General features: G+C 36.8%; 1 protein-coding gene and 1 pseudogene across 2 annotated transcripts in view; one reads left to right on the forward strand and one right to left on the reverse strand.

The window, feature by feature from the left end:
* The window catches only part of LOC107676409 (beta-galactoside alpha-2,6-sialyltransferase 2), a 69884-nt gene extending 54713 nt beyond the window's left edge, over positions 1–15171 (forward strand). For both annotated transcript variants that reach the window (XM_016470957.1, XM_016470951.1), the window contains exons 5-7: positions 5603–5704; positions 8237–8411; positions 14851–15171. In XM_016470957.1, the coding sequence (XP_016326443.1) occupies positions 5603–5704; positions 8237–8411; positions 14851–15098 (525 nt within the window). In that variant the 3' untranslated portion in view covers positions 15099–15171. The remainder of the gene's footprint in view (positions 1–5602; positions 5705–8236; positions 8412–14850) is intronic.
* LOC107676422 (vertebrate ancient opsin-like) overlaps positions 12064–27665 on the reverse strand; it is a 45069-nt pseudogene continuing 29467 nt past the window's right edge.

Below are 27665 nucleotides of genomic sequence, written 5' to 3' on the forward strand. Positions count from 1 at the left end.
TGATGCTGCCTTCACGTGCTACCAGAATGATCGTGAATAGGAATGTGGTAGTTAAAAATTGCATATGTAAGCAATGTGAAATCGACCGCTTGAATATGTCTAGCTCATAATCATATTCGGGACTTATAAAGTTACTGTTAGCATGCGATGGCACCATGAGACCAGCTATGTTGTTATTTTTATAGCGCCGTGCTCCCAAGTCTGTGTAATTCATAAATAATCTGGGCAGGGTGCAGAATTTGGCACGACACCGGTTCGAACATATATGGCTGAACACCGCTACTAGCAGTTTCTGACATTTTCAGTGCGTGAGAGAGTTTTGTTATTGCTGGCATGATACCGGTGCGCGATCTCTAGAAACTCCACCCTCTTCTGAAAGGGGAGGCGGGACCACCAGCTCGTTTTCATTTAAAGGGACAAACACAAAAAAACAGGGCGTTTTGGCTCATACCCTAAAAAATGGCAATTTCAACAAGCTATAAAAAATTATCTGTAGGGTATTTTGAGCTAAAACTTCACATACACACTCTGGGGACATCAGAGACTGTTTCTTTTGACGTTGTCGAGCAGCAAATATCATGTCTACTGTTCCTTGTTCTTTCCTGAAGCCACACTGGCTCTCGAGGAGTAAACCCTGCTCTAAGTGCACAGTGAGACTGTTCAGGAGAAATCTTGCAAAGGTTTTTCTAGCAATGCAGAGGAGTGAAATTCCTCTGTGGTTGCCACACATCTGTCTGTTTCCTTTGCGTTTGTAAAGGTGCACTATGATGGCATCCTTAAAGTCTTGAGGGGAGAGTACCTTGTGCCCACATTGTTTGGAATAGTTCTTACAGCTTATTTCACAGGCGTGGTCCAGATGCTTTGTAGATCTTGGATGGTATTGCATCAGCTCCAGAAGCTTTGCCATTTAACAGCTGGTTGATGGCTTTGTCAATTTCTGACAGTGTAGGAGGTGCATCATCCCACATTTTTTACAGATGTGGGATGAATTGTTGAGGACTGCATCAAAATGATCTGCCCACAGCTCAAGCATCTGGTACTTCTCAGTGAGCTACTGTGTTCCATCAGCAGTGAGAACTGTGGATGAGCTAACAGGTTGGGGTCTGTACACTTACTTGGAGTCGTAGAAGCATCTCATGTTATTCATGTTGGCATAGGCCTGGATTTTGCAAGCTTTCAGGCTCAGCCACTCATCTTGCATTTCCCAAAGTTTGCGTTGTTGTGTGTTTCAAACATTGTTAAAGTTTGCCTTGTTTGTTGGAGACTTGCTTGTGAGAAACATCCTGTGCAGTCTATGCTTTTCTTCTAACAGCTGGATTCTGCTGGCTAGGACCAAGTAATGCATAAGCAGAGGCATAGACATGAAATGTGGCCCAGCTATCCTCAACGTTGTCAGTGATCTGGATATTGACAGCCAGGTTCTCCAGTTCTTCTATCAGCTGTTGCTTGATTCAGACTTCAGATTTGAGATGTTCATATGCTTTGATGCAGTCTTCCCTTGTGGGCATTTCTTTGGGAGGGTTCTCAGATTCATCTTGCTAATGATGTGTCTGGAGTCAGTCCAACAGTGAGCTCCACACATGGATTTTGTCACCCATACATCCTACCTTTCCCTCTTCCTGATTATAACAAAGTCGATAAGATGCCAGTGCTTGGAGCGTGGATGCATCCATGATGTCTTTTTGCGAGTTGGGAGGCAGAAGGTTGTGTTGGTGATGAGCAGCTCATGTTCAGTGCAAAACTGTAGTTAGAGGAGACCTTTGGAGTTACACTTTCCTATGCCATGTCGGCCTATGACTCCTTCCCAGGTGTAAAATTCGTGCCTACTCGGGCATTGAAGTCACAGAGGATGATGTGCTTTTCTCATTGCAGGGTTGATGAAACCAGACTGTGGAGGTCATCATAGAACTTCTCCTTAATGGCATCTGGGTTGGTCAGGGTAGGGGCATAAGCACTGAACACAGTGACTTGTTTCTTTCTGGGCAGTGGGAGTTTCAGTACCATGAGCCGGTCATTTACCACCTGGGGAGACTGAACGGTTTCTTGACTAAGATGTTCCTGATGGCGAAGCAGTCTCCAGCCTCACGTCGATCGCTTTTAGCTCTGCCACTCCAGAAAAATGTATAGCCTGCTTTAATCTCTTTCAGTTGCCCTTCCTCAGCAAGGCAAGTGTCGCTAAGAGTGGCAATATCTATGTTGTATTGAGCCAGCTCTCTGCCCACTAGGGCTGTTCTTCTTTCTGGTCTATCCACTTGAGCATTGTCCATTAGAGTGTGCACATTCAATGTGCCAAATGAAGAAACCTTAAATTTCTTGATCTTTTTTTCTTCTAGTTGCTACCGCTAGTAAGGGATGCCCACCAGCTGTGGCAGGCTGGCCAGGCTTTGAATGAGGTGGGCAATTTTTAGGACACCTTTTCTAGTCCCCTTTTCAGACTATGGAAGTGAGCAGTGCGATCCTGAAGAGGACTGCTCAGTCACTGAGGGGGCTGCCGAAAGCCACTGCCACTTCATTCCAGTGGAAGAAAGACCCTATGGCCTGAGCTGCCGGTGTCCAGGTTTGCAACTATATCTCCCAGTGAATCCACACCTGCTGCTTCAACGCTCGCCTATTTCCACAGGGCTTTTGATTGAGTAGGTGGATAAAATTTAATAGAGATGATATAGACGAGCAAAGGTGATGAAGATGACTTATGCATGAATTGGATTAAAGTGAGGGAGAGTTGCGCATCGTCAGCTTCACTCTCTCTCTCTTCCTGTGCCTCACTTGAGTCCAGTGGCAAGACCGAAGTCATGGCGACTGGGTGAAGAACAGGATGCAGTGGATGACCATCAGCATTGCTACATGTCTGCTGAGCTCCACAGTGCATTGCTGGAACTGCCTTTGTGCCTTTTGAAACCAATCGCGTGGTGACTTTCACGCTGTTTGCCAGATCCAGACTTCACATGCTTGGGTAGACAAAACCCAACTCAAAATGTCGCATGCTAACAGCTTCAAAGATCCACTGGTGAGATTTACATGTAACAGGGTTGTACTGGATTACATGGTTACCAGTAGCAAAGAGAGAAACCCTGACCAGACATGAAATGGTAGTGTAAATTTATATTAAACATCAAATGTTAAAATGCTATATAAACTGAATCGCTTCTAAATTGTTAACTTGTAAATGTTTAGTAGTGGTTCAGCGGATCACAAAATAATCATATTACAGTTTTTGAATCACGGATCGGATCATTTTTCGGATCAGCAAGAATTTCAGTTTAACTTTGTTTTCCATTTATTACTTAAAGCTAAGTACTTCATCGATACCACAGCAAAAACTACTAGCCTAACTAAGAAAGTTCAAACATTATTAAAGATAAGTGAACAGCCAGTAAAAAATAAGAACAAATAGACAAATTACATGCGTAGATAAATACAACAGAACAAAGTTACAAATAAAATAAGGTTGGTAGTATTCAGGTACAGAAATATAGTAATTAAGTGTAAAATAACACTGCATAGTGTTTACTGTATAAATTAAATATAGATTAATCTTTGTCAAAGCGGTGTTTTGTTGTTTGATTAGCATTAATGACGGCATCAGGTATTTATAGCCTGCTGTTCCTTTAAGACCTGATGCACAGATCCAATAATGACACGCATCCGATTTCTTTCTCAGCGGTTTTCGTGCACTTAAGACATAACCGACTGCGTTTACTAGAGTGATTGACCAGATGGGAATTTTGTCAAGTTTGTGTATGTGTCTACAAATGCAATGATGCAAAAGAGCATTCAGTTCTGTGTTCACACGCTGTCTGAAATGCACCTCTCTGCATGTACACGCTTCATGTGTGTGCGGCTGTGCGCATAGAAAACAGAGCGCGAGTGCCAAATCGAGTTCTTTCACCTCTTCTTGCGTTGGAATGGTTTAAAATCACTTTCACTCTATTATGGTTAAATTTTGCAATTAATCCACGGATTACATGCGTGCCGAACCGTGTGGTCTGGTCCGTATGGGTCACGGATCAACTATGATCCATTCAACCCCTAATGTTAAGCAAATATTGAACTCTTTTTCAGAGTTTCTAGACAATTTTAAGTTGTAAAGTGAGACGAATATATTGAAATTTAGTGTGTGACTTCAGCAGATCAGTTCGCTATGAGAGGGGCAGAGTGTGCTGCTGCTCTCCTGAGCTCAACAGTGCTACAGGTGTTTCTAATGTATATCTACAGTGAAAAATGGAAATGCAGCGAGCACTAATTGGGGGCAATATGGGCAGATAAGACACGGCCCGCTTGATTTTACATTATGTGAATAGTTCTGGTCAGTGCTATATAAATCTAAAGAAGTGTAAATCAGTTTGTGTCAGTACAGCAAATTAGCAGGATTGTGAACATGGCGAGTGGCACAGATCATCCCGAGTGTAATAGTGTCGATTTTTTGCTTTAGAGCTCACTTGAAAGTGTCAGTTAGCGGGCCAAATTCTTACATAAATGAAATGCCATCAAATTAGTGAAAGTACAGATCCTTTAGTTTAAACATGCTCTTGTGCATAGCCTGTAAATAAAGAGGAATATGCAAAATATCTAGGCTACATTCCAGAAAGAGAAGCAATTGCAAAAGAACAGCCAATGAAAGAATAGTAGTAGTAGTAGTAGTAGTAATAATAATAATAATAATAATAATAATAAACAAATCAAAAAAATGAAACGATAGCCTGTATTGATGTTAATATAGTTAATTTGACCTGTATTTGTGCGTTTTGTTTTTAACTGTTCCCCATTCACTCATGTTTACTTAGTTAATTGTTTTGAGAATCGATGTGGCTTTTTTATAAACTTGTAACATTCTAATCAACATTCAATCAAAATAAATACTACATTATGGTGTTTATTCTAAGATGACGTTCTGTGTATGAATATAGAACCTGCCAATCAACATTAGTGTGCCACCCTCAGGCTGAATTATGCAAGGACACTAGATGTCTGCCAAAAGTAATTCCTATAGCCTACAATATGATCCAGAATCTGCTCCACCTAAATTTATGGTTAGGAACTGCTACTGTATGCAGCATGTTCACTTTCAGTGTGAACGGATTATCTTCAAGGAAGGCATACACACATTGTGCCTGGTTAGAGGAATAGTTCACCCAAAAAATGAAAATTCTGTCATTAATTATTCAACCTCATGTTGTTCCAAACCTGCAAGACCTTTGTTCATCTTTGGAGCACAAATTAAGATATTTTTGATGACATCTGAGAGCTTTCTGATCCTGCATAGACAGCAATGCAACTACCACGTTCCAAGGCCCAGAAAGGTGGTAAGGACATCGTTAAAATAATCCATGTGACATCAGTGGTTCAACCGTAACGTTATGAAGCTACGAGAATTTGTGTTCCTAAGATGAACGAAGGTCTTATGAGTTTGAATGACGTGTGGGTGAGTAATTAATGACAATTGTCATTTTTGGATGAACTATCCCTTTAAGTTAAAGTCCATGATGCTATTGTATGTTTCTGGCCAACTAAGGAGTTGGTTGCACTCAGTTTTGTGTCTTTGCCTTTTGCTTTTCATTTTGTTTGTCTGCTAAGTATAGCCCGTTATCTGTTTTGTTTGCAGATCCTGGCGAATCCCAAGCACCAGTTCAACACAAGCTCGCTGTATAAGAATATAGCGCTAGTGGCGTGGGATCCTGCTCCATACACCCTCAACCTGCACAAAGTGAGTACTAACTACCCAAAACACATTTTAAACACCTATAACAATGTTTTTATCTATAAAACATTAGATATCAACGACAATTTAACATTTAAAGTATGTTCTGATGTCTTAAAACCCTCTGTGCAATCACAATTCAAGACATTCTCCTTGCACATACAGAGAGCAGGTGACATTGTACCTTTGCAATTCAGATGAGTGCATTGCTGTGAGTGTGTGCAGGCACCATGTGGTAAGGTTACGCTGATTTGTCTGGTCGGAGTGCTTCTGCTCAGACACCGCTGTGAATCGTAAACCACGATGGCAGGGGTGTGGAGAGCAGATCACTATAAATGCTTTCAACCGGTCCTTTGTTTCTCTTGACAAGAAGGTCAATAAGTTGACAAGGAGGGTCGATGGGTACATTTCTGTACAGATGAAAGGCCAGCGGTTAATTCTGTACAGTCAATTTAAATGTCTTTTTGTCAGTTTTCAACCCACCATCACAGGTGCACTCTTTTATTTTCTTTGTCAGTTCAAGAATACAATAGTATGTCTCAAAGCACATGAATGATGCGGTGGAGCATTTTGAGAACAATGTGCATACAGTGAACACATGAACCTGTTAAAATGTTGTATACAAACGTTGCGGGTCCCTGGTGTGGAACTCGTAAACGGATAAAAAGTACATGAATTATCAGGAGAAACAAAAGCGCACACAAACATCTGTGGCTTTCCTTAGGCTGAACTTGGTAACATCTCTTTATTAACATTAACATCATCGCAACAGCATAATAATGCAATCTCTTTCAATATTTTCACAGTTAGCCTATTTAGTTCAGTCACATGTAATCACAAATCATGTTTCATGTAACTAAAAATTGTTTTTTTAAAGACAATAAAGTCTTCAAATACTTGTTTCTTGAATAACACTCTTATACATTAACACATCTAATCATAGCTTCTGTGTACTTGTCAGCAAAGCTGGGTAGTAACTGATTACATGTAATCTGGATTATGTAATCAGATTCCAAAAATTAAGTACTTGTAATTAGAATAAATTACATTATAAAACGAGTTACTCTTAATAAAACTACTTTTTATTGATTACATGATTACATATTATTCACACAATAGCAATAAATTATTCATAATTTGATTCTCCATAATTCCTCTTTTTCATCGTTTAAAATGTCCTTTCTAAAATAGCCTACCACTTATGATATATTAAAATGTATTAAAATTATTTATTTAAATTTTAAATTTGTATGATTTCAGTAATTATTAGCTTTTCATTAAACACACAAACCCCCTGCAGTTCCTTTATGAAGCCCAGTTTGGGAAACCTTGACAATGTTTATTTCAATTCATGATGTTAATAACAAAGAATGGAATATATTTTCTTCCTCTTTGTATTTGTATATCAGTGTGGTACAATATTATCATATTCAAATTAATGTGATAAGTTAGGTCAAAAGTAATCAAACTAATCTCATTTTACTTAAATTGTGTAATGTAATGGATTACGTTACTAACTACAATTTTTGTCATGTAATTTGAAATCAATAACTGATTACAATTTGTAAATAAACGACCCAGCTCTGCTTAACAGTGACACAAAATACACTTTAAAGTTCTTTCAATCGGCCGTTTTTTTCCATTTTCTCTGAACACTTTTTATATAACCATTTACAATTGAACTATTAAACTAACATATACATTTACAATTTCTTAGTTTTCTATTTAATTATCACATACTGAAATTAATGTATTATTATTATTAACATGGTAATCGATGATCACAAACACAACACAGACCAACTGTCATTTTACAGTCACGACTGAGTTTGCCAAAACGCACCTTGAAGATTCTGAGGCAGATGAAACTAAAATTAAATTATTTGGCCTCAACACCAAACAATGTCTGTCAGAAATCCAATACAGCTCAGCATCCAAATAACAGCATTCCTGCAGTAAAGCATGGAGGTGGTAATATCCTGTTATGGGGTGTTTCTCTGCAGCAGGGACTGGAGCACTTGTTAGGATAGAAGGAAAAATGGATGGGGCAAAATACTGTCAAATTCTTGAGAAAAATCTGCTGCCCTCTGCCAGAAAGTTGTCAATGGGAAGAAGGTTTACCTTCCAACATGACAATGACCTAAAACACGCAGCAAAACTGACCACACAGTGGTTGGAGAAAAAGATGAATATCATTGCATGGTCTGGTCAGAGCCCAGACTTAAACCACATTGAAAATCTGTGGAATGACTTGATGACTGCAGTCCACAAACGTTCATCAAATTGAACTGAACTTGTGTATATACATATAAAGTAACATTATTGAGGTTACTACAGCAACGTGTACTAAAGGATTCTAGTGGACTATAAAGCTTTTTTGTGAACAATTCTTCATCTCAGTGAACCAACACTGACAGTTTGAAGGACAGCCTTCCACGTTCAACCTTCCACAGTTGTCCCTGGTTGTAATGAAACCAGATTTGGTAGTTCTTTGAGAGTCATTTTGCTCATTTAGTTGTTGTGTGTTTGTTTTTGTAGTGGTACTCAAATCCAGACTACAACCTGTTTACTCCATATATGGAGTACAGGATGCACTTCCCTGCTCAGCCTTTCTACATCCTGCACCCAAAATACATCTGGCAGTTATGGGATGTGATTCAGGGTAACAATCTGGAGAACATCCAGCCCAATCCGCCCTCCTCAGGGTTCATAGGTAAGAGACACACTCTCTCACACACATTCTGTGCTACCGGTTCAAAACTCAAAGGTGCAATTTCTCTGGCACAAACAATAACAAGTAAAATTGCAACAATGACTCAAACCACTTTCACAGTCCCAACCCAAGCTCTTATTAGTACTTGAGGTGAAACTGTCAATTGATCAATCCCAGTCGGGCAGCTCAAACAGATTGCAATTCTTTTTGGTGATAAAGAAATTACCCACTTGTTACTGTCTCCCAAGACATTGGCTTTACTTCCAGGAATCTGTTCTTGAAGACAGCACAAATGTTTTATTTGCCTCTCAGTTGTGTCATGTTTGTCATCAAGTGAGCACCACTATTAATGCTAGTAGTGCCTCAACTCGAGAAGACACCACACATGGAAAGCATTGTTCACTTCAATTTTCTACTCATGTTTTTATCCTTTTGGTTTTGTAACTAAAATATAAAGCTCACAAAATTGCACTTGTGGCTGTCAGGAATGTGACAAAATAATTGTTTCGGACACAGCTAATTCAGAATGGCCGTCAGTGGAGAAAGCCAAACCTTGACAAACTGACCTCTGACATCAAATTAACTCGATTATGTGCCATAAACTCTGGTGTGAAAACACCCTGATGATGGAAAGTGACCTTTAGCAGATTGAGTTGTCATTATGGGTTTGAAGGCACGTCTTGTACTCTGTCAGGAGGTTGAGGTTGAGGGCTGTCTGCTCAGTTTGTGTTGGCTAAAACCACAGAGAGATAGAGTTGCAGATGGACACACCATGTTTTCATTCAGCAGTGGAGCTTGTGTTGAACTAGAGCCAATCAGAATCTGACCCACATTCAGAACCAACAAAATCACTTTGGCCATATGTATGGTCTCACAGAATTCATTATGGTGTATTGAAGTCACGCTAAAATGGAAGTCGCAACAGATCTTTTCTTTCATATTGTGATAAACCTGCAAGTTGTAACGGGTTATTGAGAAAGATACAAATTTAGGGCGCAACTTGGTTCAGTGGTTGAATTGTTAATTGAATGGAAACAAATCTGAAGGCAAGCTTGCAGTCGATTTAAAAAAAAAGGTGTGGAATTTAAGCAGACTAAATGATTGGAGAAGTCCAGCACATGTCATCAGAAGTCATTTTTATCAAAAGTTGCATTCATTTATTTATACATGCATGGATTAATTGACAAGATATATAGAAGTTATCTATTTAGAAAAATAGACAAATAGGTGGATTTCCATTTTATGCCTGGCTTTAAACAAAGACAACGACATTTGTTTAGTCTTCTTTCTCTAGCTACATTCTCGCAGCTACATTCATTCACTTTTCTCATAAAACTTGAGCTTGGCTGATAAAATGCAGCATGACATTGCTTCAGACTCCGTAAGTAATTGCCTTACAGATCTTGTTGAACAGTAGATATCCAGTCATATTGCAGACACATCCAGACCCTCCTCACAGATGTAAAGCCTGTTTCTATGGTGATGTCTACGGAAGCGTGACCTGGCAGTGACACTTTTGAAAATGCTTCCTTTTTGCATTTTTCTAATTTAAAATTATTTTTTTCATTCATTGGAGGAAGAGACGGTGCACTATATGATTGGCCTAGTATGCTGTTCATGCATTAAATCAGCCTCTCGTTTTCGTATGCGTTCCACATCTGCAAATTGGTTTAAGTGAATAAATAATGGTGCTAGTAAGAACACAAATTAACAAGAAAAGGCATCACATTCAAACTTGAAATGACTTGAAAACATCATCCAAACAGCACTAACACTGATATAATTGAATACTGTATCGGTGTGAAAATGTATATTATGGCAGGTCACATAATGCTGCTTAGGTTCTTTGTATGGAACTAGTTGTAATTACTTTTTTTAAAAGGTTTAATATTGAAAATGTGACACTGATCTTTTGTTTGTTTCACAATCATTTAAGGCTGTTTTTGCCTCCCCCATTTATAAAAATCCCAAACTATTTTATACTTGTGGTTCTCATTACTCATTGACTTCTGAGATCAATCTGTGGTGCTATATTCAGAGATTGATCTGCATTTATACTTGAACAACAAATGGCACAACAAATCGACAGACAAATATCCAGTTTGTAATGTCATAACAAGTACAGATAATTTCTGGGTAATATCTTTTTGACTATTACAAATAAACAGATACTTAAATGCAGAAATGCTCACATTGCCTCCTTAGTGTTTGGCACTTTATACACAGTCCTTTCAGTATCATGGAGATGGGAGCGATGTTGATGAGTTTAAGCAGTGCCACCGAGTCCTTAGAGACACTATTCAACCCCAGGCATGCATTCAGCGCATTTCAAAAGCCAAAGTCAGTTCTTTTTTATTTGTTTATTATTTTTGTTTTTGAAAATCTGTTTAGGATCCTAAGTGAAATGTTCATCTCTGTTTTATGCATAAAGTGTTTGGTCTTTTGTGATGAAGGTTCCACCTGTGGAAATTCAGTTCTTGTTGCGTAGTCGCTGAAACACTATCATTGTCACAGATGTGAAGTGATCTGGATCAGTGTGCCTCTACTTTATGGTAAAATAATTTTCTGTACATCAGTGATATGGGCTCAGATAGCAATATAACTTACCATATGAAACATAACTATAGGAATGGAACAATTTGAGGTATGATGGAACAGATAAGAGTGCTCTTTGGTGTTGGTAACAAATAATGGTTGCTGTTAAGTATTGTTTTAGCCAAGGAAAAAAAGCCTCTTGTTAAGCTTAAATATAATTAATCAATATAATTCACAACATGTTATAAATTGTTTCAGTAGTATGCAATTTGGTCTTTCAACCAAATCAAAAATGTTTAGTTTTTTTCCCCATGTTTTTGAAATAAGTCCTTTATGCTCACCAAGACTGTAGTTATTTGAACAAAAATACAGTAAAACCGTAACGTTGTGAAATATTACTACAAACTCAATAACTGTTTTCTATTTTAATACATTTTAAAATGTAATTTATTCACATGATGGAAAAGCTAAATTGTTTAGCAGCCAGAAATAAAAGGTTCAAAATATTAGCATTTATTTGAAATAGAAATATATTGTAACCACATAATTGTCATTACTGTCGCATTTGATCAATTTAATGTGCCTTCCTTACTGAATAAAAGTATGAAATTATTTAAAAATAAAACCTTACTGATCCCGAACTCTTTCACTGTAGTATATATGCTTGTGTACATCTTAAAGGTAATGCAATTTGGTAGATATACTTTGTAAATATACAATCTTAAAAACATTTAATCACTTTCTGTTAGGACAGTTGTTATAAAATGGACATGTCTCTAATAAAACAACATAATTTCTATTTTATGGATGTGTTTGGCAGAAAACTTAATTGATCTCTGTGTTTGAGGCAGCCTGGTCACTTGGAACTATATGCTTACACTAATGTTATAACCTCATCTGAAGCATGTAAAGTGCTCTCATGCTTCAGACATATTACAGTGTACATTTAGTTTTTTCTTTGCCACTCTACCTTGTTCTGTGGCCTCTGTTTTTTTTTTCAAGCTTTTTTTTTTTTTTTTTCCAAACTGCAAAGTGAGAGCACCCAAGGTTCTTCATGCACAGCAAAAGACCTGACTCTACTCAGCAATGAAATGCGTTGTTGTTGTTATTTTGATTAACAATTAATCATTACAGCTGTAAAAGAAAGAAGCCCAGGAAAAAAAAAGTTGAATGCGACTGAACGGCTACATTGAGTACAACAAGGCAGGCTTGACATCATGGCTGCTGGGATGGCTCAGGTTAGGTGGTGACCTCTGGCGGTTTGGTCCTCTCTGTGGCAGGAGTGCTGCACTCGTGGTTGTGGATGCCGGTGGAGATCTGAGCGGTGCAGGCAACATTGTTACTGTGGACTCTTCGGTTGAGCTGGATAACTGTGGTCTTGGAGGGCATGGAGGAGTGACCGTTCTGCATCAAGCGCCTCTGACAGCAGAACAAGATGCGGAAACACCTGTAGAACTTTGGACAAAAAGAAGAGAGAAGAGACAGTTGAGACCTGATAAACACTTTTAACATGGTCTCAAAAATGTGAGTGCTTTTCAAACTGAGCACTGCCGATTTACAGCACAACAAGATTCAAAACTATATTTTGCAGTGTATGTTAAATCAAGGTGTGGTCACATTAGTGAAATTTCTCGGGTCTGTTGTCCATTGTCAGTGGTGTTGCAGTGTATGAAGCTCTGTTCACATGAAAGTCACTTTGAAACCAAGCAGCTTTCTGTTGGTCAGCATGGCAAATTTGTGTGACCAACTTTAACAAGCAAAATCTGAGATTTTTCACAAAACTCCCAACCATACAGATTCCTATTTACTATTGAAGTAACTTAAGTTTGCTTGTAAAATTTTAAGGTGTGGTTACATTTAGCAAAATTTCACAAATTTTTTTTGGGGAAAAGGTCTATTGTCAATAGTGTAGATATGCATATAGCACAGCTTACAATAGACATCACTTTCAAACAGCATTTTTCTCTTGGTAAAAAATTAGCAAGACCAACTTCAACACGAGCTATATCTGAGTATGGAACTCTCTCAGCAAAATATGACTTCTCTAAAAAAAAAATTACAGACCGACTTCAACATCTGGATCCATAGTTTCCTTAACTGGCAACATAAAGTTATTCTGTTAAATCTGAATATTCTTGTAGGTCTTGTCGGAGTGAAATTAATTGCATGGAAATTACACTTTACAAGCCTCATTTTCTCATTTTTTTTAATCATGTCACAGATTATTCTTCTTAAATGGCCCTTTTGTCTACTTGTTCTCACATTTTCCCATTCACTGACTTTGAATTTTGAGAATTCAAACTGAGTGAATGTTTGTTAATTAGTGATTGACCGATATGACCTTTCCCCTGAGCTTAAGAATCATTCGCTGCTGAATCAGAACACACTGCTGTCTCGATTATTGTATGCAGCCTGCATGGGCAATGCCATAGAAATTTTTTTTTTTTTCATTATTTTGGGGCGCACAGTCTGTCTTTCTCTCATCACATTTAATTCAGACGGTTTAATTCGGAAGTTCTATGCTATGGTAACCATTCATGGAACTGCACATCATAAATATTTTAATTCTGAATAAATTAGGGTTGTCAATAGATACAAATTATTATTAATTTTTTTTATAAATACAATGTATGATCTGTGCATCAAGAGTGCTCATACACTGTTTGTTTGTGCATCAATATATCAGACTCACACGTGTTTACTGTACAACCCCTGTACGGTTTAGAATAGAAATTGTTCTTCAATAATTTTGCGTTAATTGCATTAAATTATTTTAACACGTTAAGGATTTTTTAATTCATGTCATGCATGCACGTTGTCAGCCCTAGAATAAATATTATATTTTTTGGCATATATTATATATTATTTTTATTTTATCATATTTTTCTAGAAAATAAATTGGACCAGGTCAAAATTTGCATGTTGAAAGAAAATGACACGGATAAGTTGTATCAGTTTATTATTATTTTCAGAAATAATGTCAAATACTGAAATTAAATGAAATGCTTAACTTTATAAATGCACTGATTGACAATGATTCAGGGCACCTGTTATCACATCTTAAATAAATGCATGGTTGCAAGCTAAAAATTCTAATTTAATCATTTAATTAAAACTTTAAGTTGCAAACATTTTGTTGAGTTCAGTTGACAATGTTGATCATTACATTAACTTAATAATTTGCGCAATTTAAACTCAAATGTTGTCGTTAATTGAATTAAGTTATAGTAACTTAATAAAATTGTCTTGTTAACTTTGGAAATTGGGTAGTGGATTTCTAGTTCCCAGCATGCTTTGCATAGAACTGGATAAGGAGATGCTGAAATTAAGTGTTATTTTATTCGTTTTTTTTTAGTGAAGGGAAAGACCTGTTAGTGTGTAATGCGGTTATGTTTGACATTTAAAAGTTTCTGTTATGTTGAAGTTTTTGTGGTTACCATTGTGCTGAAGAGTAGAGCACATGAAGGTAAACACTACATTGACACTAATTTGTCAATAAAACTAATTTAAACTAATTTATTTATAGCAAAACTGAAACGACCAGCGTAAAATCGGCACTAATCTACATGTGCTTGACGGTGATTGCATTACTTTGCTTTGGCATGTCACAGCATGTTCCAGATGATTAAAAAATGCAACTTATATTCTGGAAAATATGGTGTATATATTAGTATTATAATTGATATTCAGTTATATTTAAATAATTATTTATACAATTTAATTTGAATTATATTACTTTTTTATTTAAATATTTATTAAAATATAAAATATGATTTATTTTATAGAATTTTTTTCTCAATAAGAACCAATTTTTTTGTCTTCTCCCCTCAACCCTAATCTGATGTACTCGTCTGTCACTGTGTGTGGGCTGCTTTGTTAATGACTTCTTTTGTGTGTTTTTCAGGCATCCTGCTGATGATGTCCTTGTGTGAAGAGGTTCACGTGTACGAGTACATTCCTTCACTGCGACAGACGGACCTGTGCCACTACCACGAGCGTTACTACGACGCCGCCTGCACTCTGGGTGCGTACCATCCCCTGCTCTACGAGAAGATGCTCATCCAGCGCATGAACGTCGGCTCAGAGGACGACCTCAAACGGAAAGGCAAGGTCACGCTCCCCGGATTCAAGAACGTCCACTGTGAGCCCTGAACAGAAAGATGCAATAACGGCCTTTGTAAAGCAGAAGAGATCTGCAGACTGACGCAGGAGCGCACCGAGACGGTTCAGAACGGACCGTGTTGTATAGACTATAGATGGTGTTCTGCGGGACAAAACCTTCTGCTGTAGTTCACTCAAAAACGCGTTTCCTGAGCCTAAGCTTAAATAAAGATGGTCAGAACAGCAATAGATATGTCATAAGAGAAGGTTTTTTGATTTGTGGATGTTTGTGGTGGCAAAAGCCATCAAAACAAGTGTTTTTTTTTTTTATTTTATTTTATTATTTTAAATGGAACTCTGTTTTTCACAGGGTTTTAAAGTATTAGCAGTCATAGACACTGAAAGCTACACTGTCGAGGAAAAAAAGCGTTCACATAAATGCATTTTAGCACAAAGGCTAAATTTATACTCTGACTAAAAATGAGCTTTATTGATCTGTCTGCAGATTTTTTTCGCATACTGACAGATTTAAAGCTGCTCGCCATAATGTTGTGATTTTTTTTTTTAGGTGTCATTTTCTGCTGTAATACACATTGTGCCGCACTTATAAGCCTCTTTGTGAATATTTTGCTCTTCCAGAATGTCTCGCTGAACTGTGGCAAATGAATCAATAGTTTTTTCCTACTCCGTATAAATGTTCTTTCAAAAGCAGAGTGCTTATATGCACCTGTTATTGAATGTGACCTTGGTTCATTTAATTCTCTTCTAGTCATTTTATACTTTGAAAAACCTGTCAAGACAGGTAGTTTACAGAAAATAGTTGTCATTGAATAGGATTTAATTGCTTGTACAATGGACTCATTGCAGCACTGTAAATCTTATTTGGGACTTTAAGGCTGCTGGCAATATAACAAGTACAGTGGGGATATTATTTGTTAAATATAAACCAAGGTTTTTAATGTCTTGTAGCCCCTAAAATCAAGAGGTTTCTTGACTCCAGCTGGAGTCTTCTTTAAAAGCGAATGAATTACCAGTGCATCTTTGCGTGGTCTTCTCTTAAATGTACAGTTGTTCATTTAAAGTGATTCACTTTGTGGTTTGACTTTTCTACAGGAGGTAAAACTTGAAGGTTTGTTATTTACTTGCATGCATTGTTTCAATGTGTGCCAGTTGAATTAAGACGGAACACTTTCGCAGGCTGATTTTTCTGACGATCTGGTGAGGAGAGCAAACGTCTGTTTTAATCGCTGTTGTATATTGTAGAAGTAAAACTAGTAAATTATTTCACTCAGGAGCTCATGATACTCTGAAGCTGCGGCTCTCACCATGGTGAAATATTTCATCTTCCTTCAAGTCCTATGATAGGCAGAGATGTGTCAAGCTAATATTTGACCTTTACTCGGTCCTGTTTCCTCATGTTGGGGGGTTGTAGATGTAGAGAAACTGAAGAGTAAGTTGTTGTTTTTTTGTTTTTACAAATTTTGTAAATTTTACAAAATTAGGTTTGGATGTAAAATTTCATGACAGGTTTAGAGCAACTGAACCTGAAGTGTCATCTTCTCAATATGACTGATTGTTGGGCTGGCTATGGTTGTCTGGCATGTGTGACCAATTGCAGTCCAGCGCACTTGCCTCCAGTCTGTGACAGTCGGATTATTAAATGTTTTTTTTGGCCTTTTTCCCTTTTTTTTTTTAATTTTTTTTTTTTTATCAACATCGTAATGGAAATTTAATGACGGTGGGAGCGCATATAAACAAAGACTATAGAATACCCAAGACGTGTCACTCGTATAGTTTTGAATGGGGAAAAATGCAACGCTCAATATAGCCGCTCAATCACAGGAAGCCCCGCCTTCTGAATGAAAGAGCCAATCGCTAATCAGTAAAGTCAGCACGTCACTGCAGCAGCCGTTAAAAGTCCCGGTTGCTATAGAAACAGTCAGCGTTCTCTTAGGACTGCGCATGTGCACTGGCTGATCTAGCCTGAAAAAATAAGCTTTTTATAACGCTATTTGAGCAAAAGTAACAACATTTATGACGCGGTTGTTGTCAGATTTCTTTGGTGATTTCAAATATGAAATTTAATCGTAAGCTTAGTGAACAGTTTTGGAGAATTTGATGTTTCCCCATTCAAAGAGATAGGAGTTGCACTTGCATGCCTGAGTGGCGTTTCAAAGATGGCCGCTGAGTGACATGACTTGACTTAAAAGGACTTTGATATAAACTAGCTGCCATTGAAACATTTGGGGTCATTCCTTTTTTTATGTTTTGGAAAAAAATGTCTCTAATGCTCACCAAGGCTGCATTTATTTGCTCAAAAATACAGTAAAACAGTAATATTGTGAAATTAATATTACAATTTAAAATGAGTGTTTTCTCATTTATTATATTTTAAAATGTAATTTTTTTTCCTTCATTTGCAAAGCTGAATTTTCAGCAGTTACTCCAGACATCAGTGTCACATGATCCTTCAGAAATCATTCTAACATGCTGATTTGGTGTTCAAATAAACATTTCTTATTATCAGTATTTAAAACTGCTGTGCTGCTTAATATTTTTGCAGAAAGCATAATAGGATTCTTTGAATATAATGTTCAAAAGAAGAGCATTTATTTGAAATAAAAATCTTTTGTGACTGTATTCATGTTTTTACTGACTTTTGATCAATTTAATGCATCCTTGCGGATTATAAGTATCAGTTTCTTAAAAAAAAAAAAATGTAACTAATGTACGCCAACCTTCAGGCCATGGCCTTGCCTGATAATTGTTTAGAGGCAGAGTTGTGTGTCCTTCCTCTGTGAATGTATTTTCCTAAGCCTTTAACGAGGTGTTTTAGCGGAATAAACCCTGTCCCTGTTTCTCACTGACAAGAGACATGGTGACTGGAGATATGGCCGTTTTAAGAGTATTATTTGAAGTGTTCACTGTAAATTGTTTTGTTTTTTAATGTGTTGGGTGATATGACTACTTTCAGGGAGGGGAGGGGGGGGGATGTACATTTACGGTGCACAGAGCATGTGACACAAAGCAGTGCTTGTTGGTATTCATGGTAAATAACTTTACAGTTCTAGAAATGTTAGGATTTAGCCCAGGGTGTCAAACTCAGCTCCTAGATCGCCACAGTCCTGCCGAGCTTGGCTCCAACCTGCTCCAACACCCCAATCTTTAGTTTAAGTAATCTTAAAGAACCTGATTAGCTGGTAGAGTTGGAGCTAAATTCTTTTGGGCTGTGGCCCTTCAGGGACCAAGTTTGACACTCCTGATTGAGCCTATAATGGGAAATGTGAGCTGAGTCTCTAGGTTTAGGTCTGTTTTGAGTACTTTTGATATGACCTTTTGAAAAGAGGAAATGGAGGTGATTTCATTGGCGAACATCAATGCTGTGGATGTGCACGGTACAATTCAGAAGACTGTGCCAAATGTGCTGTTTTTCTGTGTGTCTTTGTGTGTGTGTGTGTGTGTGTGTGTGTGTGTGTGAGAGAGAGAGAGAATGTTTGAATGGTACTCAATTTGTGGTGCTGTGTATCTGTGCCAACTTTCCTTTTCACATCTTTTAAATTTATTTTCCTTTTCCCTTCTATACCTTTCCTTTTCTCCTTCTATACATTTAACAAATTTCCTTTAAATGTCAAATATTTTTCCCTTTTTTTCTTTCTGTAATTCTGCACCACATTCTTTTGTTTTTCCCCTGCTAATGTTATGTCTGTGAAAAAGTATTGATCTTTATATTGTAAATATTTGCAATTGTCTATTACAGGCCAGTTCATTTTCAAAAGCCATGGGATGTTTTAAAATGATAATTTCTCCATGTTAATATACATTTGTCATTGAATTGGTTTCTAAACCACTAAATGTTTGTATAGTCTTTTGACCATTGTTTGTATAATAAAACCTTGACCTTTACTTGACCCAGTAACACACAACCTGCCAATTTCTTGTCTCTCTTTTTATTTTCTTCTTTTTTTTTATGCTGTTATTATTATTATAGTAAATACATGTAACATGTAACTGTTAAAATTAAAATGCAAAAAAAAAAAAAAAAAAGAAACTGAAATGATATTACTTTTCCCCTCTCAATAACTGTTGTTTTGAATTAAAGAACACCGTTTTTGAAACTTCAAAAATCAGAAAGTGTAGCATGGTTAATTTAATATATAAATACTCCTGATTTTTGTTAATGAAGTTTAAAAGCCATCAGCTTGGTCATAATTACAGAAGAAAACTTTTATACATGCATATCAACCTTAGTTAGCATATGAAATGGATATGATTTAGTTAGTGCCATTACCTGTTTGTTCATCAGGATGTATATGCGCGGGCTGATGACCGTGCTGCTCTTGGCGAGGAGAGAGGGCACCACGCTGGCCACCGGTGAGATGATTCCTGGCCGGCCAAATGTAGCCATCATGGCCACGACACCGTACGGCATCCAGCACAGAAGGTAACACACCACCGTGGTGATAACCATGAACAAAACATGGTATTCCCGTTTCCGCGCTGCTGTTTTGCGTATCTTCCCTACCTGAGACAGAGAGACAGGGACGTTTACTTGTATATATGAGTTGTATAGTTAATATTTATTTAATGGTCTTTTTTTGTCAGTTCATCTGTGAAAATTGTTCCAGATAAAATGTTTATCTTTAGAATTTTTATATCACAGGGCTCTTAAGTGCTTGATTCTGATTGGTTGTTGAACATTCTAAACTGAGTGCTGCAGGGATTTTTGTAGGCCATCATCCTGAAGTCAATGGGTTTTTTGAACAGGTTATTGGTTAAATGCCGAAAATAAGGTCTTTGGTCAATTCAAGCTCAAGATATGTTTTATTCTGTGACAAAATACATCAGTAATATCTCCTTGTGGTATTTATTTATTTAGTTAGTTTTTAATTACTTAGTTCTACTTGTCTTAAAAAAGGTGGTTACTCACAAGTGGCTAACTTAAATGGGACTACCGAGATTTTCAGGGACATTAAACATAAGGCCAAACAGGTAAACTCATCTACACACCAGTCACTTTTACAGCCTTGTTGTGTTCATAATTACACTTACAAACTATTCTAACTCAAGCTTTCTGGGAATATATACAGTGTGTGTGTGTATATGTGTGTGTATATGTATGTATATATATGTGTATATATATGAATATGATATGTGATGCAAGGTTCATGCTAGCAGGGAGTTTGTTTATAGATTTTTATTTACGCCGATTGTATTTAGACTCAAAATGAATGAATTTTGTTTTCATTTGTGAATATTATCATTAAATAAAGGTTAAGAATCAAACTTTTGTTGGTCGTAGATCTTATTTTCTGCCGTAATCCAAATGCAACCAAAGGTTGGCTTTCAAAATACATCACTACAGTAGTTCCAGTTCAATATCACTTCGCTAAAATACTTCCGTTATTTCAAATGTCCTTACAGCAAAACAGCAGCAAAACTGCCAAATACACTGACCAAGCAAACAAATATGACAAACAATAGGATAAAAATGATAAACAATTTCCATGTTTTCCCACTAAATTACCTTTTATTTTCCAAGGAAATCATGCTTCCTTTCTCCTGCTCTCTCTCTCGCTCTCTCTCTCTCTCTCTCTCTCTCTCTCTCCATGCACACACATACAGTACAGACACACACTTGTGCACAGAAACTTTAGAATTCGTAAAAATGGAAAAAAATCTAAAACAATGTTTTAGAATTAGCAACAGAGGATTGGGATGAGAATGCATACTTCGTGGTGAATTTAAAGAGAGGTTTTATGCATTTTATTGAAAAATGCATATGCTTTACCATGCTTGTTTTTGAGGTTGCACAGCATGGGAAAAAGGTATATAACATTATTATTTGATTTGAGTGGCCAGACAATAGCATCATTGTGTTTTCATCCATCCGTAATGTTAAGAAACAATAACCTTATGTGTTTGAAGGTATAATGATTGTCCGTTTTGAACTGTGCAGAGGCGAAGGTAAGTGTTTATTTGTCTTTCACACTGTTCCTTCATGAGGACCCTTCATGAAGTAAGGCCTGGTCCTTACCAATGCTTATAGAGCACTCTGAAACCAGAAAAGTGCTGTAAAAGCTACAACCTTCATATATGAGTATTTTTGATTTACATGTTATAATAAGCAGTTGATTAATGCCTTTCAGAAAGGACAAAGCGACAGTCTGTATTTATCTGAGCGCTCAGTCATCAATGAAAAACAAAAATGCTTTTCAGAGGAATATAGGTTAACTCCTCACTTTACCCATTGTTATAATCTTCCTGTCTTGTTTACACACACACACCTACCTACCTATAGAACTGCTAGTACTGACAACTGTAGTCACACTTGCTTTGTGGGACTGGGACACATGACATGCAGGTAAAGAAATAAAATATTTCATTTTTAGTAAGTGTTTTATTTTGATTGATGTTATTTTAAAATGACATTTTAATTTTACTTTTTTATGATTGTATTAATTATTAGCTTAAATTCACGAACCCCCTGCAGTTAATTTACGAACCCCAGTTTGGGATACCTTGATGTAACATAACATTTAATGCACTTCATGTTGTTAATTACCGATACCAATTACAACAAATGGAATATTTTTTCTTACTCTTTGTATTTTTATATCAATATGGTACAAGATTATCCTATTCAAATCAATGTTATAAACAAGTTAGGTCAAAAGCAATCTAAAAGTAATCAAAAAGTAGTCTGATTATATTACCTAAAATGTGTAATGTAATGGATTATGTTACTAACTACAATTTTTGTAATGTAATTTGGAATTAGTAATGGATTACAATTAGTAAGTAATCTACCCAGCTCTGGGTGCAGAATGAGCTAAATGAGGCTGAATGCAGTTGTAGTGCAGGGTATATGCATAGCCACTTCTTTATCAACTGGCATTGCGTATACCCACTTCTAAATCCCCTCTGATGCGCATCGTTCAGTAGTGCAAACTCTGCACCTCTTCTGTGGCTAAAATTAATTTCATAATGATCCTTACTCTGTGAAGTCAAGCAGCAGAAGTTAAGTGACAATGTGTAAATACTACTGGCCCAGTTTGGGGTTAACTAAATAAGCAAGCCTAGACTTACGTCACTGTTTATAACAGAGGGTGTTCATCCTTTGCTGGGCTTCTCTAAAAACAAATTGGGGACATAAACTAGGCTAAATTATGCCCACTTCTCCAAGCACCACTACACCACTGGCTGAATGGGTCCGCTTTTTTACACAGAGTCACAACTGTAGGAAAGTAAAGAAAATGGAATGGGTTAAGTATTTGAGCTTTATACACTATCATTCAAAAGTTTGAGGTCAGTAATTTTATTTAAAGAAGTCAATGGTTTCATTCAACAGGGATGCATTAAATAGCTAAAAAAAACAACAGCAACTACATTTGGAATGTGACAAAATATTTATATTTCAAATAAATTATGTTCTATTGAACTTTCTTTCCATCAAGGAATCCTGAAAAAGTAAATGTATCACAGGTTCCACAAAAATATTAAAGTAGTTCACCCAAAAATGAAAATGCTGTCATCATTATACCCACCTTCAAGAAACTTGTCTTGAGCAGGAAATCATTATGCTAGCATGATTTCTGAATGACCATGTGACACTGAAGACTGGAGTAATCATGCTGAAAATTCAGCTTTGCCATCACAGGAATAAATTACATTTTAAAATCAGTAATTTTAAACTGCAATAATATTTCATAATTTTACTGTTTTTACTGTTTTTTTTTAATCAAATAAATGAAGCCTTGTTGAGATGAAGACACTTCTTTCAAAAACATCTTTAAAAACTTACTGACCACAATGAATACCAGTTTATATTATAATTTATTTATATTTTAAAATAATATAACAATATATTTTATTTTTGATATCTAAAACTTCCTTGTTATGTTGCTAGCGTAACACATGAGAATTCATAAATAAGAATTAGATAAATGAGACTGCCTACATTTTCATTTGGATCAAGCTCATTTGTTAAGCCTTTTCATTCTAACTGGGCTATGAGTTGAATTCTTAAATCACTAGGCTCTATGTAAATATAACTAATAAAATTGTCTCTCTAATTACAGTCACTATAATTGTCATTTACAGAAAGTCATCTTCCTCTCTGATCTTCTAGGCCCTTTTATATGTTACAAGCACCCATCCTTCCTCTGCAGAAATGAAATTTATTTGCATGTGATGTGACTGATGATGAGTAGATGGGATCATGAATGTCTCATAGTACTCAATTTATTACATGCCCCCTTCACATTATACATGAAGCATCATATATAAGCTTCATATTTTCACCCAGCAAGTCACAGATGTGAGTGTAGGAAAATGTCTTGATTAATATATTGCATCAGAAATTCAACATGATTAACTGGATATATGGGGATCTGTCACATTGGCTTGGACGGATAAATGTGTCCCTCTCAAGCCAGAGTGAAATGTGTATGTTATCCTCCTCACAGCAGCCAACTGAACTCAATTACACTCCAGTGACTGGGACGCCCAGATAATAATGTATCCAAATCCAATCATACTGCCATACACATGAGATCCTTATCAACTCTTACTGGGCATATGACAATAAACGCTCTGAATCCTTGAATTCTTAACAGGTTGCTCAAGGAACCAGACACTACAGAACATGCTGAAAGAAAAATAAGGTTTTCTCTGGTTTAAAAAAAAAACTAAGGTCAGAATAACACTTTTTTTTTTTCCTGCTCGTTTTCTTACTTTATGTCCAGCCACCTTGACAACATATAGCTTATTTGTTCCTTCAAAGCCCTTTTAATTTCTCCTTTATTGCTTTCAGGAGGAAGAATATATCCAATACAAAAAAAAACTTCAAGAGCTAGCATCTGACAAGGACCAAATATGTGATAGTCCTCCTGAGCAGCTACTACATCTGCTAAAAATGCAGCTGTAAACTTCCTCTGTGTTTGAGATTACATAACAACATAAGTTCTCTACTGGGTTTTCTGCTGGTATCTTCTCCTTCTCATGATTCTACAAAAATGGGTTTAAACGAACAATTAACAATGTCCGTTACCCAATTTTCAGCAACCAACCGATTGGTTTCTTCTTTAAATAAAAAAGTTAAAATATGCATGGTATTATAATGTTATATTAAAAATAAAATTAAAACAATGGGAAACAAAAAACCCTTAACATAACCTGTAGAAAGAAAAAAAACATCTTAAGCACACAGAATAACATGAGTGGACTTTGAATGATAAATTGCCGCTTTGAATGATTATGTAATTGTGGCATCCGTAATTGTAATTGCGATTAGAAATTCAATTAATTGTCCAGCCCTATTCCAAGCTGTTTTTCATGCACAACACAGAACTGCAGTTTACCTGTTTGACAGCGTACAGCAATCTCCCATAGCAGTAGACCATGATGAGCACTGGTATGCCCAAGCAGAATAGAAACAGACAGATGATGTAGGCATGAGACTTGTCCGTACGCTCGGTCCATGAAACAGAGCAGCTGGTTCCTGCACCCTCCAGCCCATAACTACTCCAGCCCAGAAGAGGGGGCACCGTTCAGATCAAAGAGTAGAGCCACGAACCCCCTACTGCCAGAAGAGGTTTGCGATAGTCTGGACCACTGTTATGGTACACCGTCAATGTGCTGTAGCGGTCGTAAGAAAGAACCACCAAGGATATCAGAGATACGATGCCTGAGAGAGAAGACAAAGAGGACAAACACTTCAACACTGAGGTAAGCTGAAACTGGCCAGTTTTTGTGTGAATAGCAGCTGTAGACTCCAAAAGGACCCAAAAGCTCTTTGGAAACTTTAAACTTCAAACTTAACAAATTTAAACAAGTAGTTTGTGGTTATCAAATGTTAGTGGATCATGTACATGGATAATGTAATGAACTACACCTGTGGTTACTCTGATAGGACTCCTGTGTGTGCTTGAGGAGAACTGACTACTGACTGAAAAAAATCACCTTGGCACCATGGCTTAATTTTGGCATAAAGGGGCACTAACTTACACACTGCTAAATATGTTTGCATTGCATCAATAAACTTATTTGAAACATAACCCTACGTATACACCGAATATTTACGTAAGCCTCTGATGAGGAGTAATGGTTGAAATAAAATGGCAGATTGACTGAATTGGATTCCTTAAACTCTTGTTTTACCTGACAGACTTCAACCCTTTAGATATATATGATAATGTTGACATTTAAACTCATTTACATTTTAGGTGAGAGAACATTTTGTCAATAAATTACACTCACTTCAACTCATGATGACCTATACAGCACACCTCTGTGTGAATCGTTCAATGTCATGTATGTCAAATAAAATCAATCATAATAAATAAATGTCATTTCTTTTTTTTTCTTTTTTTTTTGAAGCAGTATTTACTATTTATTGATCTTTACTAATTTTACATGCAGTTTCTGAATGTTATTTACATAGAAAAATACGTATTTTAAGTAGTATTGTATTTCAATGGAAAAATTATTTTATTGTTAGTTACATGAGCCAAAATAAGATCAAGGATAAACTCAGATTCATAGCTTTTCAACACAACTTCTGCTCCTGTATTTAAAGCCTACTATTGGATCATTGGGGGTAAATGACAAATTATGCGACGAGGCTACTTTTAGGAGAGCTTGACCTACTAGCTGCCTTAAGAACAAATGATGCAACCGAATAAAGTACAGAGTTAGTGGAAAACTACTAAGCCTCTAGTGTGAACGTTTTGTTCCAATTTAAGAACTTACGAGCGGCTGGTGCAACCCTACCCTTAAGACCAGCTTATTAAACTGATTGTAAAAAAAGTGAAGTTATGAAAGTTTCAGCCACATTTGTTTGTAGATGACATGTGGTTTGATATTTTGCCGTGACATTCAGACATAGTGTGACTTCAGTGTCCAGTGACTTTTTGGGGTCACTGTAGATTCTTGTCACTGTAGATATTGTCTGCAGTGCACCAATGAAGGCCAAGTCCAAAAGGTTGTGCAAGTGAATGTGTATCTCTGAAAAATAAGCATTGCCAGAGGTCTTCAATGAAAAAGGCACATAGGGACATGAACTGTCATTTCATATTTGTCACTTCAAGGCTTTTGCCACAACAAAAAACCCTTTTAGCCATTTCAAATTAAGACCTTTCCAGTACACACACACACACACACACACACACACACACACACTTTTTTGGCATCTTTTTTATTGTTCTTTATTGTTGTGTTTAGTCACAAAATGTGTGTCTCCGCTCCAAATTTTCTGTCCTTCAGGACTCATGAACCATAAAGATTTATTACTCAAAAAGCCATAGCAATAAGTTAGCAATGTAAGGTTGCTGTCAAATGTTATCAAAGAAAAATTTCAGAAAATGGAGGATTTGTTCATTGTTATGCCCTTTCACTCCATTACAGCAGAGATATTGGTCCTATCTCTCTTTAATAACAGAATTAATTAAATCTTATCTATAATGAAAAAGTAATGAGCAAGACAGCACAATATGAAGCTCTTCAGTCCACATAACAGCCCCCTTGATAAACACTAACTGGTGGACTCGAGCATAACTCCTCCAGAAAATTTAAAATTCTATGTACATTTTTATACAAATGCCCTCTTCTTATCATAATGATGTAATATAAGCGTGAAATGTTAGAGACGCAGACTTAATGAGTTCAGGTCCCTCGTAATCAGTTGAACTTGAGATGACTTAAAGGGTTAGTTCACCCAAAAATGAAAATTTGGCTGTGTTTTACTCACCCTGAGGCATCCTAGGTGTATATGACTTTCTTCTTTTAGACGAATCCAGTCGGAGTTATATAAAAAATTGTCCTGGCTATTCCAAGCTCTATCATTGCAGTCAGCGGGTGTTGCAGTGCTTCAGTCCAAAAGAAGTGAAATAAAAAGCGCCCATCCATAAAGAAAAGTGTATCACACGGCTCCGGGGGGTGAACAAAGTCCTCCTGTAGTGAATCGATGCATTTTTGTAAGAAAAATAACCATATTTAAAACGTAATAATCAATTTAATCTAGCTTGCGCTCACTGTTGTAAACAGAAACAGCTCTGGGCGGATGATGTATGAGGTCGGCTTTGCCCATGCCCCACTCAGAAGTGACGAATGCGGAAGTGCAGGGGAGAGATCAAAACAAAACAACGGTCACTAATTAGAAGTACAAAACAAGGATTTGTAAAGAAGAATGTTGGAGGGTTTCGATATAAACGTTTTGAATATGGATATTTTTCTTACAAAAACGCATCAATTCGAGTGGTAATAGAGTGGTAGGAACACAATGGGGCTGGGTTTTTGTGTAGCTTCTACAACAGAGCCCTGCTGTGAACTCTGCTTTGAACAAAGTTCAGGCTCTGCCACTGATCTCACACACAAAGAGCACCTTCATTTTCATTCCCTATAGCAAAGTTTAAAGATACAAAGTTTGAAATATATTTAAAGTTATTGTAACGAATTAGTCCACTGAAGGCGAGCGTAGTGAAGAACCCAAGTGCAGTTTATTCAAAACAAGGTGAAATCCAAACATCCAAACATAATCCAAACAGACGAAGACTAGAGACACAGACTTGACTTGACGAGGCATGAACAGACTTGACTAGGCATGAACAGACTTGACGAGGC

Source organism: Sinocyclocheilus anshuiensis, unplaced genomic scaffold, assembly GCF_001515605.1.
Source record: "Sinocyclocheilus anshuiensis isolate Anshui unplaced genomic scaffold, SAMN03320099.WGS_v1.1 scaffold1126, whole genome shotgun sequence".
Lineage (NCBI taxonomy): Eukaryota > Metazoa > Chordata > Actinopteri > Cypriniformes > Cyprinidae > Sinocyclocheilus > Sinocyclocheilus anshuiensis.